Consider the following 16,395-nt stretch of genomic DNA (forward strand, 5'->3'; position numbering starts at 1 on the left):
GGGATGGACTTAATGTTGATGTCCCACTTCAGGTCTCCAGTAATTGTGTCTCTTGTCAGGGATAGTGAGGGTTGGCAGGATGTGGGAGGCTTCTCCTGAAGTCCACCATCATCTCCACTGTTCTGATTGTGTACAGCACCATGTCTTTGTGAACTACTTGATACCTCCTCTGCTGGGCTTTTTGTGTGATGGAGTTGACATCCCACGTCAGGACGTTTTTGTGGTTTCTAGGAAGTTGAAAGACTTCTGTGTGCTGGGACTGTTTCAGAGCACCAACTGTTCAACTACCCGTTTTTAAGTGGGTTTACCATCGTCTCAGATGAGACCATCTCAGATGTGTCACAGAGGGGTTTGTGGTGATGCAGGCATTTGGTGTATATAGAGAAAAGCACATTGTAGCATTTAACATTATAGAGTTCTGTATGTCTTATTTGTCTGGAGAAGAACTTTTTGAAATAACTAAAGTAATTAAACTGAATGAATTTTAATTATTAGTAATTAGTCATTTTTGCCCAGAGGATGTGGAATTACAGTCCAACAGTGTGCAAGCATGGACATGGCTGTTTGTTTAAGACGTGAATGGCCGTTGTTTTGAAACACACCCTGATGCCCTGATGAATGAGACTGTGTGTGTGTGTGTGTATACACACAACACCATTGCTGATCTTTACTACACTGAGCTAATGCGAGGTGAAAATTAAGTGGGTGTTTAGAGGATGTGTGTGTGTGTGTGAGGGTGCAGTGCACATGGTTGGGGAAGGGCCATATCCCTTCTTCCTGCCACCCAGCCCCCCCCCCCCCCCCCCCCCCCACTCCATATTGCAGTGTCTCATGGGACACATATATGCACACTCCCACATGCATAGGCACAATGTGCTGGAACTGGCTGTGTATGAAAGGTGTGTGTGTGTGCAAGCTGCTGTTGTTGTTGCTGCTGGGTGTGGGCTGCTGCTCATGTGTTTTTCTATAAGGGTGCTGTGTGTATTGGCACACACCTGGCTGTGCCCTTCCTTGTGTTGCCATGGAAACAGGGTAAGGAAAGGAAGGGGAGGGGCTGCAGATTCCCAATTCCTCCACAGGAACTCTCTGAATCCTGATGAGATTCAGGCCTGCATGCTGTAGTTTTGTCAGGTTGATGCTGTACGTGACCAGGGCTCTCACAAAGACTCGATTCAACTCAATTGCTCTATTAAAATGTGCACTCTGTGGGACTCGGCAGTGGTTCATGATCAGGATAAATGATTATAATGTGTGTTTTTAAGCTGTGAGACTGGGTCTCCTTTACAGTTTGGTGACAAAGCAGCTGGATTGACCCTGTGATGGTTGGGTAGAGCTTCTTCATACCTCCTTTGCAGGGTGTTCTTTCTGAGGGATTTGATGTTGATATCCCACTTCAAGTCACTGGTGGTTGTGGTTTCCCAGGAACAGCCATCAATGTTTTGCCAAAGATGGTGAGGAGTTGGCAGTGGTGGAAGGCCACTCCTGAAGTCCACCATCATCTCCAATTTTTGAGCATGTTCAGCTCCAGGTTGTTGTGAGAAAGTGTTAAGTGTGAGGTTCGCTCTACCATTTAAGAGTAATGTGTCTGTTAAGATGCTTTTGGGAAACCATCAGCCATAATTAAAAAAAAACAATGAACTGAAGTTAATAACATTGGTTATCAATGGGTGGGATCTACATATCAGGCAGCAAACAAACTGCTATTTTTTGAAGATAATGTGTTAGAAGCAGGAAAAATGGGCAAGGATCTGAGCCACTTTCACAAGGTCCAAATTGTAAGGGCCAAACTGAGTCAGAGCATCTCCAAAACATCAGGCAGGTCTTGTGGTCGGTTCCTACCAAAAATGCTCCAAGAATAGACTACTGGTAAACCAGCGACACGATCATGGGCCCCTAAGGCTCGGTGATGTGCGTGGGCAGTGAAGGTGAGCCCCTCTTGTCTGTTTTTACACGAGATACTATAGAACCAACAGCTGAAAAAAGTTATTGCTGGCTATGTCTTGTGGAGTCCATGGTGGGTTAGAGCTATATTGGCAGCTCAAGGGGGGCCTACACAATGTTACGCATGGATTTAATGTTATGGCTGATCAGTAGTGACAGTCCTGTATGTGATCAGAATGTTAATTTTTTGATTGTAGTCTTGATATTTAGGTGTAGGTAAAATGGCTGTTTGATATCTTGTTGATATGATGTTTACTTCGACTGAGACTGTGTGCGAGTCTGCAGGGCTTTGTCCCATCTCTGGTCCTAGTGAACCCACCTCTACTCTACTGGCGTCCAACAAGGCCATTAAAGCTCTTACAGATTAGGCAAGGCGTGTGTTAGGGACAGGATACACTGCCCTGTTGTAGAGCAGTGCAGGTAAGTCACCTCATAAATGGCAAATCCAGTCTAAAAAATGCTCATTAGCAAGGAGGTGTGTGGGTGTGGCCGTGTATGTAGCTCTTTGTGGGGACCATATAATGGAAACCTGAATATGTTGGTGTTTAAAATGTTTTTGCTAGTGAACAGTTGATCAGTTGCAAGTGCCTTGGTTTGGATTGGGATGTTGCTAGTTTTTTTTTTTGTTTGAACATAAATCAATCCATGTTTTAATTGGAATAATATTCAACTAAATGTCAATTTAATGCCCTAAAAGGGTACGGTTAATATCAGTGTTAGGTTTGGGTTTGCATTCAATAGACAATCATTTACCCTCAGCTTAACTGAGTTCAGTTGCAATCAAGACAAGACAACCGTGTTCATCTGTGTCCGACACTAGGAATTTGGCCCCGCCTTCAGCCCATTTGTGCCGTGAACACACATACACACCAGTGAAACACACACAATGACCGTGAGCACATATGCCCAGGGCAGTGGGCAGCCATTGCTGCGACTCCCAGGGAGCAGGGAGGGTTAAGAGCCTTGTTCAAGGGCCCAATAGTGGTAGCTTGTCGAGCCCAGGTATCGAAGCCACAACCCTGTCATCAAATAGCCTGGTTGTCCCATCAAATGGTCCCAGTATGATCCCTGTGGTATCACCAAAGGCTGCTATTTTATTCTAAAGGATTATGCAAGCTTAGAGTGGTGTGTTGTCCTAATATCTACGGATAATTAGTGTTTGTGATGCATAGGTTTATTATTTGCCAGACAGTTGTTTCAGCAGTGTTTCTTTAAACGCCTACGAAAACACAGAGCCCATTGCCACATGCACGCACTCCCTGATGTGGTCGCCACACTTCAAAGCTGGACTCCGTTAGCTTTGTTTTTGGTAAGCCTTCAAAGTATGTGATTAAGGCAGCGCACTGGAATTAATGCCTCTGTTGTGGATCACTTCTGTAGGACAATCAAACAGCATTTGTGTTTTAGAGCTTAACAGTCCTCCACTTTGTGATAAGCGCCTGGGCGCCTAGTTGTAATGCTACAGTTCTTAGAGATAGCCATGCAAAACCAAAAGCTCTCCTGCAGTCGGGAAGCTGTATCAGATACACCTCCTACATAGGTACACTTTGTAGGTTTAGGGTTTCAAACTGTAGCCGTCTGCTCACGGACAATTTGTCTGTGAATGGAAGGGAATGGCCATAGGTCCACCGCTGACCAGGTAGTATTTGGCTGGTGGACCTTTCTCAAACGTCAGTTTGGTGTGTGTTGCACTGGCACAAGTGTATCTGTCCTACTGGACATCTAAAGTATACCAGCATGAGACACAACTCACTACTATGCCACTAATATGCCACTAACATATACTGGTATCTGTGCTGTGCTCTTAAATGTCTGTTTCTCTGTGTGTGTAGATTCTGGCAAACCTTGTGATGGAGACGCTGCATCAGGAGCTCAGGACGCTGATCGGACCCCGGTTAAAGGGCAAGCTGCAGCAGAGACAGAGGAACTGGATGCTGGTCAGTACTGAGACCGGACTGGACACTCAGTGCTCCAACCTGTGGTGTTGTACCTCATTTTACACTGCGGTTCAGAGGGTTGGGATATCATTAAAACAGTAATTAATTACACTATATAATAATGTCAAATTAGAACTACAAACACTTTACAGCAGTACAATTGGTTTCAACCTCTGCACCCACCTGTGGCAGACAGCCCTCGCTCACACTAGTTGGGGTTGGGTTCTTGTTTAAGGGCACCTCATCAGCTGTACAGTATCAAACATCAAGTGATGATAATGGTGATTTATATCCAGAATACCTCGTTTCAAAAGTGGTGATCAAGTCCTGAGGCAGATAAGATGACCACTGTGCATGCACTATATGAACAAAAGTATTGGGACACCTGCTCATTCATTGTTTCTTCCAAAATCAAGTGAGTTTATCCTGCTTTTGTTGGAGTAGCTGTCTGTACTGTCCAGGGAAGGCTTTATTGCAGTTCCACTGCTCCACAGCTCAATGCAGAGGGGCTTTACACCCCTCTAGCCCACGCCTGGCATTAGGCATGGTGCCAATAGGTTTATGTTTATCTGCTTCAGAGAGTTCTATTAAATTAATGATACTTGATAGCAATGATAGCAATGGACTAAACGTGCTGTGTGTGTATTTGCACATATGTGTCAGCAATGGGTGCAACTTAAAGCAGCTAAATGCATTTATTAGAAGGAGTGTCCACAAACATTTGTCATTTGAACCTGATTTAAAACACTTAAAAATGTGGCATTGTGTAAATTGTTGTGTAACACAATGATTGCAATGACTGTTGATTGCAAACCTCAGGGATTCAGGCCAGTGCTACTGCTTATGCAGTGATGTGGATGTGATAGTTTGTGAATCTGTTTAATGCCTATGACCAAGCATCACTTTCTCCTTTAATTTAATCTCAAGACTAACAAAGAAATGACCTTGTCTAGCAGGTTTGTCAATATTATGTGAACCATGCATGGAATGCATGAAATAATAATGTATGGTATGATAATACACTGCCCTGAAACACCGCTGACTTGCTGATGAGCAATGTAACCTCATTGTGTGTCTGTGTGTCTGTGTATCCTGGTAGATTTCAGATGCTGTGTACAGGCAGGTGCTGGCCCAGACACGACTGCAGTTTGACAGAATGGTGCAGACTTGTGAGGCAGAGCGCCCCCGACTGGACGCTACGCTCCGCACAGACATGGACCAAATCATCACCTCTAAAGAGCACATCTCTGGAAGAATCCGTAGTAAGTAGAGATATGTACAACATGGTGACTAGTAATTTTAGGACCAATAATGGGACAGTTGGGCTACTTTGGCTCCGCCCACAAATGTTCTTCTGTAGCTAGTGTTATAAAGTGGAATACGCTTTAGAAAATGAGAACAAAAATCCTGTTCAGGACACAAACAATAAAATACCTTAATAAATACCAAATAAAAAATTACCTTTTAAACTGATAATGTACTTTATTTGTATTTTTAAACATGGACCATTGATCTTCATTTGAACTAAACAACTAAAAAAAAATGTCTTGTGAGGACACTCCCACATTTATTATTACCTAAAAATAAAATCAGGTGAAGCACATCATCTCCAGATGATTAGAACAGGGTTAGAGAGGTTTCTGGAGGAGTCTTATTTAAACATCAGACATTTAGTTTGGTTTGCTCTTGGGTTGAAGTGAGTGGTGTCACCGTGACCAGATCCAAAGAGCAATCTGAGGCTTGGGAAGGGATTTAAAAAGAGCCGCTATTCATGCATGGCATTTCTTGCTCCTGGGCTCCCCCTAGAGTCATAAAGTGTAATTCGTAGTTTGAGCCATCATTGGAGGACACATTTTTCTGCATGAGCTTAAGAGATACAGAACCATCACTAAAAGAGAAAGAAGCATGTGGACTGATGCGGTACAGTAATATTACCGGACCCAAATATTATTCAGGTTGTGCAGCGTAACGTTTGCAACAACAGCATAATCCAGCTCGCTTTCCAAAGTTACAAACTGCAGTCCCAATATTCCCTCAGTATTGTCCATATGTTTAAATAGGTTTAAAAAAAGACCCAATTGTTTCACATGACTGCATCTCCACTTTTGACATAATGTGAATCTGGCAGTTGTTTCAATGTCATCTATCTGCCACTATTAATATTACCACTACTAACTATCATTACTCTCATTACTCTCATCACTGCTATGACTATATGAGGTTATACTACACCATGATTATTATATTATGATTTAGAATATATTGCACACCTGAGCAGTACAACAGTATAGGTAGTTTGGTTACTTCTATCAATAATTTATGAATAGTTCTGAGCAGAGGAGGACAGGTCCCGCTTATAAGTCTTGGATCCTCCCAAGGTTTCTTCCTCCAGATCTGAGGGAGTTTTTCTATTGCCTGTCACCTTTGGCTGCTCACTGTCTAAGGTTTTCCATGTCTTCTTATGTTATTGATTATTTGCCTTTTACTAGTTACTGATTGTGTAAAGCTGCTTTGTGACGACCACAGTTGTAAAAAGCACCATACAAATACATTTGGTTTGATTACATTTGATAAATGGACCAATAGAAATGCTCAAGAATGACCTGGAAAAGAACCTGGAATGATCTTGACATAAAACAAGCTTAAATATGGTGTTTCTGGCAGTGTTCTGTAAAGCTTGTCCAACCTCACAACAGTGATGGCAACATGTTGAATTTTATGGGCGGAGCTTGGATAGGGAAAAATCAGAAAAGCCCCTAATAAAAAAAAAAAATTGGGTTGAACCTCAGTTCTTTTGTTTGCTAGTAAATGCTATAGCCTGCATTTTTACACAGTGTCTGGCATACTCTTTTATAGTGGTCATATTTCAAATGCGTCCCCCCCAGGAGACATTTTATATTGGTATTAAAATGCCCATATTTCATTCAGCACCTACAGCTACTTGCAGGTACTGTTTTCATTCTCTCTCGCTGTCTCTCTCTTTCTCTTTCTCTCCCTCTCTCTCTCTCTGAACCTCTCCTATCCATCTTCCTTTCCTCCCTTCTCTCACATTACAGATTAGTCTTAACTGCATCCTGGAAATACTCCCTCACCATTCTAGCTGAAAATAGGCTTGGCGAGGGCTGTGCACTTGTTTCTCTTAGAGCCGTGCTGGAAGGACTGCATTCCACAGACAGCACTGGTAGCAAATTTCATTTACCATAGTCACTGAAACCTACACACACAATTGTACTACATACTGCGTGTGTGTGCACAGCCCTGAAGGAACCCAGAGTAATTACTGCAGTTATTGCTGTGATGTAGTGCATTGCTTGTTTTCTTTTTATGAGGTTATTAGGGTTACCAATAGGTTTGGTTACTGGTGCATCCATCCCCTTCACTTGTATATCTACTATATTACCATTGTATTTTATCATACAGTTAGACTGTTTACATAGCCACATGTTCAGGGCTGTTGCTTGGATACAGTTAAGGATATGAAGAATATGTCAGAGATAATCCTGTACCACTTCCCCTTCCAGTGTAGCTAAACTGGAAGTATTTTGAAACTTAGAAACTGTATATTCATGTATTGACTCATAGCTCTCTATCTGCTGCTCTTTCTTCCTCTCTGTGCTTTACATATCTAACATATGGATGTTAATGTGAAACCACTGAGGTCTAATGGTTCAGTGTCTGTGGTTTAGTGGTTCTTGGTTTGTGTGTGTGTGTGTGTGTGTGTGTGTGTGTGTGTGTGTGTGTGTGTGTGTGTGTGTGTGTGTGTGTGTGTGTGTGTGTGTGTGCGTGCGCGTGTGCAGCTCTGGTGCATTCTCGGGCAGAGCAGCTCCTCAGGAGCAACGTGCAGCCCTACATCACCTCCATCCTGGAAGCTCTGATGGAGCCGGTGAGCCGTGGTTTCTCTGAGGTCAGAGAAGTCCTCTTCCGTGAGATGGTAGAGGTCAGCAAGAACACTCTCAATGATGGCGGCAAGGAGGCCTTGGGGAAGGTGAGGAGACCAGAAGAATCTGAACTGCTCTAAGATGCTAAGATGCCATAATAATTATCTTTGGACCCAAATCTTCTACACCATCCTTAAGCAACACTAAACAAATGTGATATATCTGCCTTTCCTTCTGTCTTCAGCACATGGAGAAGACCTCCATGCTTGCCTTCCACCCTGTGAAGATGCAGAGCTGCTATGAGAAAATGGAGCAGCTGAGTCTGGAAGGCCTGCAGCAGAGATTTGAAGTGTCCAGTCCCTCTGTGTTTATTCAAAGAGGTCAGATCCTCATGAGAGAGGTCAGTGCAACTCATTCTGTCTGCATAAATTGTTTGTTTTGATCATTTCATTTCACACTGACTGTTTTTACTATAAATATTTAATGTCTTTCACACATTTAATATGCTGTGTTACTGGCCAAAGAGCACACATGGGGTGTTTGACTCAATAGTGCCACACAGAAGCGGTAAGAGGAATGGGTAATTTTACAGAGGATAATAGTAGTGGGACCCAGGCGTTTATAGGCCTTGTTGTGAAAGAGAAGACATCGCCATCATGTGGCAAAACCCAGTATAGCATAGGGGAAATATGAAATGGAGTTAGATTCAGGGCCTTGGCCCTTAGTAGTTAATAACACAGTTTATATATATCTCATTTAATCACAGTATTCCCCAACCAATAAACCATATAATCTAGATAGTAAACAACTATTTATTATAATATATATTTCTATTATGTATTATACATTATGATACATAATAGGTTTATGTAATATGTAAAATAAATAAATGTGATGAATGGGATAGATTAATGTGTCTTAAGTAGTTGGAAGGTCCAGTCACTGATTACTATTCTTGGCTCCAAATACACCTCGAAGACAAAAGAGCACTCCCCACAACTTTGAGAAAAGGTCAAGCAGTCAGAAGATGGATACAAAAAAATCCAGGTCACTGATTATTCGCTGGAGTTCAGTAAAATCCGTCATTAAGAGATGGAAGGAATATGGCCCATGTGTAAATCTGCATATAACAGGTTGGCCTCACATACTGAGTGACCATATGAGAAGGAGACTAGTGAGGGAGGCCAATAAGACACCAATGGCTTCCCCGCCACCATAACACAGGATACCCAAATGACTGGTTCTACTGTTTATGTACCATTGTTTACGTACAGCACTGCACTTTAATATCTGTTTGTCCTTATATATAAATATTATATATTTGTCTACTCCGCCCTGTGAATACACTCGCACACCGCAAACTGCGACTGCATTTCTACTACAGAGTACTGTACAGATAACCACAGCACTGTGGCTTTTTATTCAATAAGAGTAACCTATGCACACATTTAATACTTTTATATTCTTAAATATTTAATGAAGCTGACACATTTATTTCTATAGATGTATAATGACTATAAACTACTTTTTTTCTGACTAGCAAATGGACAATGCCGTGTACACGTTTGAACAGCTGCTGCACCAGAGTCTGGAAGGACAGTCTGGAGAGCAGCTCTATAAAGTCATCCAGCGCGGTCAGGACCGTGTACTGAAGGTGAGTCAGTAATCTAAGCCTTCTGTGTTTCAACAAGTGCAAATGACAAAACTGAGAACCATTCAAAGGGCTTTTCATTGCAGGAGAAAGCTGAACAGAACACTCTGCTGTCTAAGAACGTGTGAGCTCAAAGAAAATAAAGTTTGTCCTGTTATTCCCCCACCTGCAGAAATATGACTATGACAGCAGCACAGTGCGTAAGAAGTTCTTTAGAGAAGCCCTCCTGCAGATCATCATCCCATACATGCTGAAACAGCTCTACCCAGTCTATGGTCCTGTGAGTATGAGGACCACTCTCCTTCTACTTTTGCCTTTGCGTTTATGGGTTTCCACCTTTCTAGAACTTTCTTTAACATCTATAATGTTCTTGCTCTCTCTCTCTTTCTGTCTGTCTGCATCTCAGGAACTGCCGAAGTTCAAAGAGCTCATCTTTGAGGACTTATCACGCTTCATTTTGGTGGAGAACGTTTTTGAGGAGGTAGTACTGCAGTCTGTGACCAAGGACATCATGATGGGTAAGAGTGTGCATGTTCCATCTCATTGCAGCACATTTCCTCATTCCTAACATAGAGCAGGTTTCAACATGTTGATAATTGGAGGTTTTGTGCAGATGGGAGCTAAAGCTAAGCAGTTACTACAGTGCTGTGCACAGGTATTAGGCCAGTTAAAACTACTGATCTGGGAAAAGCTTTAGAATAAATACAGATGAAATTTACTAGAGAATTAGCCAAATTGCCATGTTTGGCTAGAATGTCTGCATGTGGTCAATTTCCTGACCTAGCACTTTTAATAAAAAGCAATTTTCCCTTGGGCCCTGAGTGGTCAAGGCACTATCATTGTGACCAGAGTATCCAGTCATGCTGCAAGCCATTGGCACACAATTGGCCTTGCCTCTCTCCAGGGTGAGTAGATGATCCCTCCAGTACAATGCTGCCAGGCTGTGGCTGCGCACGTGTTGGAGGAGGCGTGTGTGTGTTGGTCTTCACCCCCCAGTGGAGCATTGCATGTAATGGGGGGAGAATATATGGGTTGGGTAACTGCCGATCTTAATTGGGGAGAAAATAGGTAAACTATTTTATAAAATAGGTATTTTGAGATTGGATGGTTAGGTTACGTTTGACGGACCCTCTTTAACATGAAAAGGCCACAAGTAGAAATGTAAAATGAGTTTAGAACTTTCCTGGCTGCTCCAAGGGCGTTAGTGTGCTGGAGTGCTAAGTATAAACTGAGCAGTGTACACCAAAAAAATAAGAACAGAAATTTTACACGTCAAACAAGTTGTAATTATTGAAATATTGCCTTCATTTTGAGAGACAGTCATCATTTTTAAATACCGCGATAGACAGTATAACTGTTACACAAGCCTAGAAGTTTTCGTTCCACTTCTCCTTGGTCCACTCTGGCCATTTCCACCAACACCTGATTTAACTTAATGAAGTATTGATTAGCTGAACTAAGCACTGGATGCCTCAAGGAGAGGTTTAGAAATAAGCTAACACATTGACTGTCTTAAAATCACAACTGCATTTATGTTTATTTGTGTTTATTTGGATGTTTTTTTTTTATGAAATAGACACTTACATGTTCTTTAACAGCTTCAGACTCATGCATAGTACTATATGTATTCTGCCCTTGACCCTCATGCAAAGCTTGTGCCTCTTGTTTGCAGCGGTGAAGGAGGCAGCTGTCCAGAGGAAGCACAACCTCTACAGGGACAGCATGGTGCTGAACAACAGTGATCCTAACCTGCATCTCCTTGAGGAAAGCCCAATTGACTGGGCCCAGCAGTACGGAGGAGGAGAGGAGCAGACCAGAGGAGGAAACCGAAAGCGCAGGCAGGTGGTCTCCATGATCCAGTTGGAGGGCATGGCACCTTTACCGTATGGGTCATGTCTGGAGGTTCCTGGGGTGGAAGAGATACCTGAGGAGAATGAGGTGAGTGAGGATGTCCACGAGCAGCCACTCAAGACTGTGGAGTATGTCCACGAACAGCCCCACAGCCCTCCAGGCTCTCCAGACAGTGTTGACGAGATCCGTCATCTCATCAACCCTGTGCTGGAGATGGTTGTTCCGTTCTCAGAAGAGGGTGATGAGCCAGTGTTGACCAATGGAATTGTGCCTTTGGAGGAGGGGCAGGAGATAAAAGCGATCACCACAGTGACCGAGGTGCTGCCAAGGGACACTGCAGTGGAAAGCGCCATCCAGGAGCTGGAGATTGCGGTCCAGGAGGACAATGGCGAGCGAATGGTGGAATGCGCTGTAGACTCTGATGGAGAGCTGGTCCCGGCCTGTGCTTACTCCAGCCCAAGGCACCACGACGACAGTGGATTTCAGTCTCCAACCAATGAGCATGGAGAGGAAGAGGAGTCTCAGCCTGTCACAGAGGAGGCAGGAGAAACAGCAGTGGATCCAGAGCAGGTGATGGTAACACTGGAGCAAGAAGGTGAAGAGTCTAATGAGGAATCTGATACAGGAGCAACAAAAGAAGAAACTACAGAGGATGATTCGGATGTTGTGTCCGAGATTTGAATCAGGACAAAGAGGAAAAAAAAAAACAGGATAGCTCTTGCTTTTATTTCTGAACGGAAGTTTTGATGCTGAGATGTTTTGGTTTGCTTTTGGCTTTAATTGTCTCTCAGCAATAATATTATTTTTTTAAGGGCAATTGCAGCCAGCCAAGTGAGCATGGTTTTGTGGTTTATTTTATATAGTATGTAAAGCCTCTGTTTTCTTATTCTAGTAGTCTGTTTTTTTCCCTTTGTTTGTTTAGCAGGAACTGCATTTATAAGTTGTTATTTTTTTAAACACTGATAATTGGCTTATTTTCTGTTATTTTTGTTATTATTATTATTATTATTATTACTTAAGACTGCTTCACAAAACCAAGCACTATTTGCTGTCTATAAAATTTCAGTTTTTCTTCTTATGTGGATATAATTTAGTCCTAATTAAAGGAAGCTTTAATAGGAAATTGTTTTTGGGTAAACCAAAGTGCATATGGTAGTGGTGGAAGCACAGAGAACACCAAAGAAATAGTTCTTTAAATAAAAAAAAAGAAAAAGAAAACCCATATGTCAGGATCTCTGAGATAGAGGTAGAAAATATGACCATTTCATCATATCAAGATAAATTGTGTTATCATTATAAACATAAATACACTATATGTCCAAATGTTTGTGGACACCCATTCTAAAGAATCCATTCAGCTTCTTGTAGAAAAGTATTGTTAAAAGAATAGGACTCTGCAGCAGATAAACATAAGCCTATTGGCACCATGCCTAATACCAGGTATGGGCAAGAGGGGTATAAGGCCCCCAGCATTGAACTGTGGAGCAGTGTTCTCTAGAATGCCAGTGCTCCATCCAGTACTTTTACGATGCGTTTGGGAGTTAGGAATGAGTTAAGGTGGTGATCATTCAGCATCCTACCCTAGTAGAAAGCCGTCCCTGGACAGTAGAGACAGTGGCAACAAAAGCAAGATCAACTTTTATCCCTTTCCTTTTCTTATCAGAAATGATAAATGAGCAGGTGTCCCAATACTTTTGCCCATCAAGTGTTTTGTCACTGTCATGCAAAAACCTGGCATCTCCATTTTTGCAATTTTCACCTAGTCTGTTCTTTATACGTTGTGTCAGATGTCATGATGAATAGAAAAGCTCCAAAATGACCTGGAATAATCTCTTTTTACGTCGACTTCCATTGACTGTTAATAAGGTTTTTTCCTCCTTCTGTAAAGTTTACCTTGTGGAGATACAATGTTTTTGCAGGACAGTGACAATACTCATTTCTGTATACTGTAAATACCTGTATATCATCAGTACTGAGAAGAACACTGACCAGTTGAACTCCATGTGTAATGTAGCATAATTAGTCCTGGGTAAATGGATGCAGTGCAGTAAGCTTTGAGCTTTCTGACAGCAGTTTTAAAAATCTGACCCTACTGCTGCATTTTTGTGTGTCAACATACTGTAATACATACGTATCATAGAAATGTCTTAGTATTGGGATGTAATATTTTTGCCATTTCGCCCCACTCTTACTATGAGCAATATTTATAATACTTATATTCTGTTTCAGCTCAGTTTACTTTATTCTGACAATGGAATATGGCCATGTTCCAACAGTGATTGCTATCTGAATATTTAAATATGAGGGAAATGAGGACCTAGCAAATGTTTCTGGTCTGAAATGGTTTATTTATTATTTGTAACACTTTGTGCTCCTCTCCACATGATCACTGATTCAGTTCTTAGTGAAAATAGCTGTTTTCCAACTCGTGCAGAATGCTGTCATGTTTGACCTCCATGCAGCACTCAAGGGCTTGTTATCTGATAGTATGTTTGAGAGTTACGTGACACCTCTCTAACCTGCTGATGTATAGTTTTAACACTGAGGTTAGATGTGACTACACCACCTTTACAAACAACTGGTGCTGATTCACTGTGACTTAACTCGTCCCACTCAACATACTTCTGCATCCTTGTGTGTTCAGCCAGGCTGAAGCTGGAGTGGTTTGGCTTTCCTTTACTGGATCTGCAGGATGACTGCGCTCAGACACCAGCTCAGACCCTAACTGCAGATGTTTGAACAAACGTGTACAGCTAGAAAAATGCCCTTTTTGTTTAATTGTTGGTCCAGTGATTTTTTCCAGTCCAGTTGTTGGAAAGTTTAGAATTAAAAAATTTTTTTTTGGCTACAAGCAGATGGATTACGTAGGTAAGCTAGCTTTATGTGCTCTGCTCTTGTGTCTTCCAGCAAACAGGTCCTTCTAGTTCGATGTTGGAGTGAATCCTTTTCCTGTTAGTTATTTATTCCACTATAAACCTTCTTTCTACTCCCTTGTGTTTAGTAAGGCAGCCATGAGATGAATAAACACAGATTTTAAAGTTTCTGTCCTTTTCATTACTACTGTTCTACAGCTGAGAAGTGTGACTGTTCAGTTTGGTGAATGTGTTATTACACTTCATTTTATCTAGGAAAATAAAATGATGTGCTTGGAGAAGTTAAGATGAGACACATGGCCTTTACTCCTTGAGGTGGGTGATGCGTTTGAAAAAGTAAGGGCCTTAATATCTGCATTGAATACTAATAAAATGTGGTCAGTTCATTATCAACATTACAACTATAAATAAATACAATCTAACTGAACACACATACTCAGTTGAACTGTTCATGTCTTTTGTTGAGCACAGTGTCAGAGGGGTATAAAGCCCCCCAGCATTGAGCTGTGGAACAGTGGAGCGGTGTTCTCTGAAATGATGGCTGGTGCTTCATTCAGTACTTTTAGGATGAGTTTGGGATAAGAAGACGTGATCATCCAACATTCTGACCTCACTAAGCTTTTCCAGGACAGTAGAGAATAAACTCCTCTTTAATTATTTTTCATTCTGAAGAAGTCATGATTGAGTAGGTGTCCCAGCACTGTTGTCTGTATAATGTAGTTAGACCAGCTGCAAGTACATGTACTGCATTCCTAACCAGGAGAAAACAGCAGCTGTAATGTAGTAGTAATGTCTAGTGCTGCGTTTGTACAGAACGGATGTAAGTAATGTCGAATGCTGTCAATGGTGTCTTTGATAAAGCATCTAATGGAGTGGGCATCTCCCAAAAGACCTTGTTACAACAACTAACTGATAACTGACCAGCCCAGATGGCTTGGCTGACTATGTGACCCATTCTGATGAGCTGCTTTGTTTTTTGTCTCGCCCACATTTAAGAATAATTGAATTAAATAAATACATTTTATTCAATGTTTTAATTGAAAACATGTAATTACACATAGTCAAGATTACCCAAACAGCTGATTACATTATGCATATATAAAAAACCCACCAATATATGCAACTGTAATGTTAATGTATACATATACATACAACTAAATAAAATTAGTCTGGAGCCCCGTTAAGCCATCTTTAGTCCATGTCCAAGATTTTCACAGATATAACTGCCTGCATTTGGTATACCATAGTTTAAATTAAAGCAAGTGTTAGGAGAGATAAACCATTGCTTTTTCTACAAAGACTATTCTAAGAAACAAAGAAAGACAAATAAATTCTATAATGTCCTGGACAGATTTGATGATACCTGTTGAAAACATTATAATATACAATAATATACAAATCAATTACAGAATATTGAAACGTATATTCAGCCATGTAAATGGAGAAAGCAGTCACCCTGCTATTTGGTATTATTGTGTGTACCACACTGAACTAGCCTTGAGCAGAGAAAGCAAAGGATAGGGCTGTCAGAGGAGATCAGAAAGTATCATATTGGAGTTAAAGGCTATAAAACCATCTCCAATCAGCCTAATGTTCCTGTGAATACAGTTCAAAATGACTGAGACGTAGAGGTCTGGGGGCTTCCATAGAGATACATGTTGAACTCCAAGCTCAAGGTATATCAGTGTTTGTTTGCACCATCCATTGCTTTTTGAGCAACAGTGGGCTCCATGGAAGCCGACCCAGAAGGACTCGCCAAAGGAAAACCATAAAAAGGCCAGACTGGAATTTCTTGCAATAATTATTGTTTGTAAATATTTATTTTGAATAGTAGTTATTTTTAATGTACTCCTCTGTGTGCTGCAGATCCACCCGTCTGACAGCCATTCAGTCATTCAGTCAGTACACAGTGGATGTGTTTGTTCTGTACTGAGACTGTACTGCTTAATATCCAGACTTTCAGGTCTAGGCTTCTTGTTCAGTATGGCTTTTGGTAAGTGACCTTTCTCTTTAAGGTTGCAGATTGAGGGGTTCATGGACATGGGGAATTGTGGTGAACTGGGATGTTGGTGTTAATGTTGGTTCACACGTGATCACTCAGGCTTGTTTACAGTGAAGTAGAGAGGTTCACAGAGGAGGAGAATGATCCCCCCCCCCAAGGTTTCTTCCTCCAGCTATGAGGGAGTTTTTTCTTGTCACTCTCACCATTGACTTGCTCACTTGGGGTTACATGTTTTATTACATGTTTTATTTCCAGATTTCTG

At 41.6% G+C, this 16,395-nt stretch overlaps 1 protein-coding gene across 1 annotated transcript in view; it reads left to right on the forward strand.

The window, feature by feature from the left end:
* The window catches only part of niban2a (niban apoptosis regulator 2a), a 44,791-nt gene extending 30,238 nt beyond the window's left edge, over positions 1-14,553 (forward strand). Inside the window, exons 7-14 of the mRNA XM_072662377.1 lie at positions 3,774-3,878; positions 4,978-5,140; positions 7,676-7,863; positions 8,001-8,156; positions 9,297-9,410; positions 9,580-9,687; positions 9,814-9,925; positions 11,080-14,553. Of these exons, the coding sequence (XP_072518478.1) occupies positions 3,774-3,878; positions 4,978-5,140; positions 7,676-7,863; positions 8,001-8,156; positions 9,297-9,410; positions 9,580-9,687; positions 9,814-9,925; positions 11,080-11,939 (1,806 nt within the window). The 3' untranslated portion in view covers positions 11,940-14,553. The remainder of the gene's footprint in view (positions 1-3,773; positions 3,879-4,977; positions 5,141-7,675; positions 7,864-8,000; positions 8,157-9,296; positions 9,411-9,579; positions 9,688-9,813; positions 9,926-11,079) is intronic.
* Positions 14,554-16,395: the final 1,842 nt, after the last annotated feature.

The sequence above is a fragment of the Salminus brasiliensis genome, chromosome 18 (assembly GCF_030463535.1).
Source record: "Salminus brasiliensis chromosome 18, fSalBra1.hap2, whole genome shotgun sequence".
NCBI lineage: Eukaryota > Metazoa > Chordata > Actinopteri > Characiformes > Bryconidae > Salminus > Salminus brasiliensis.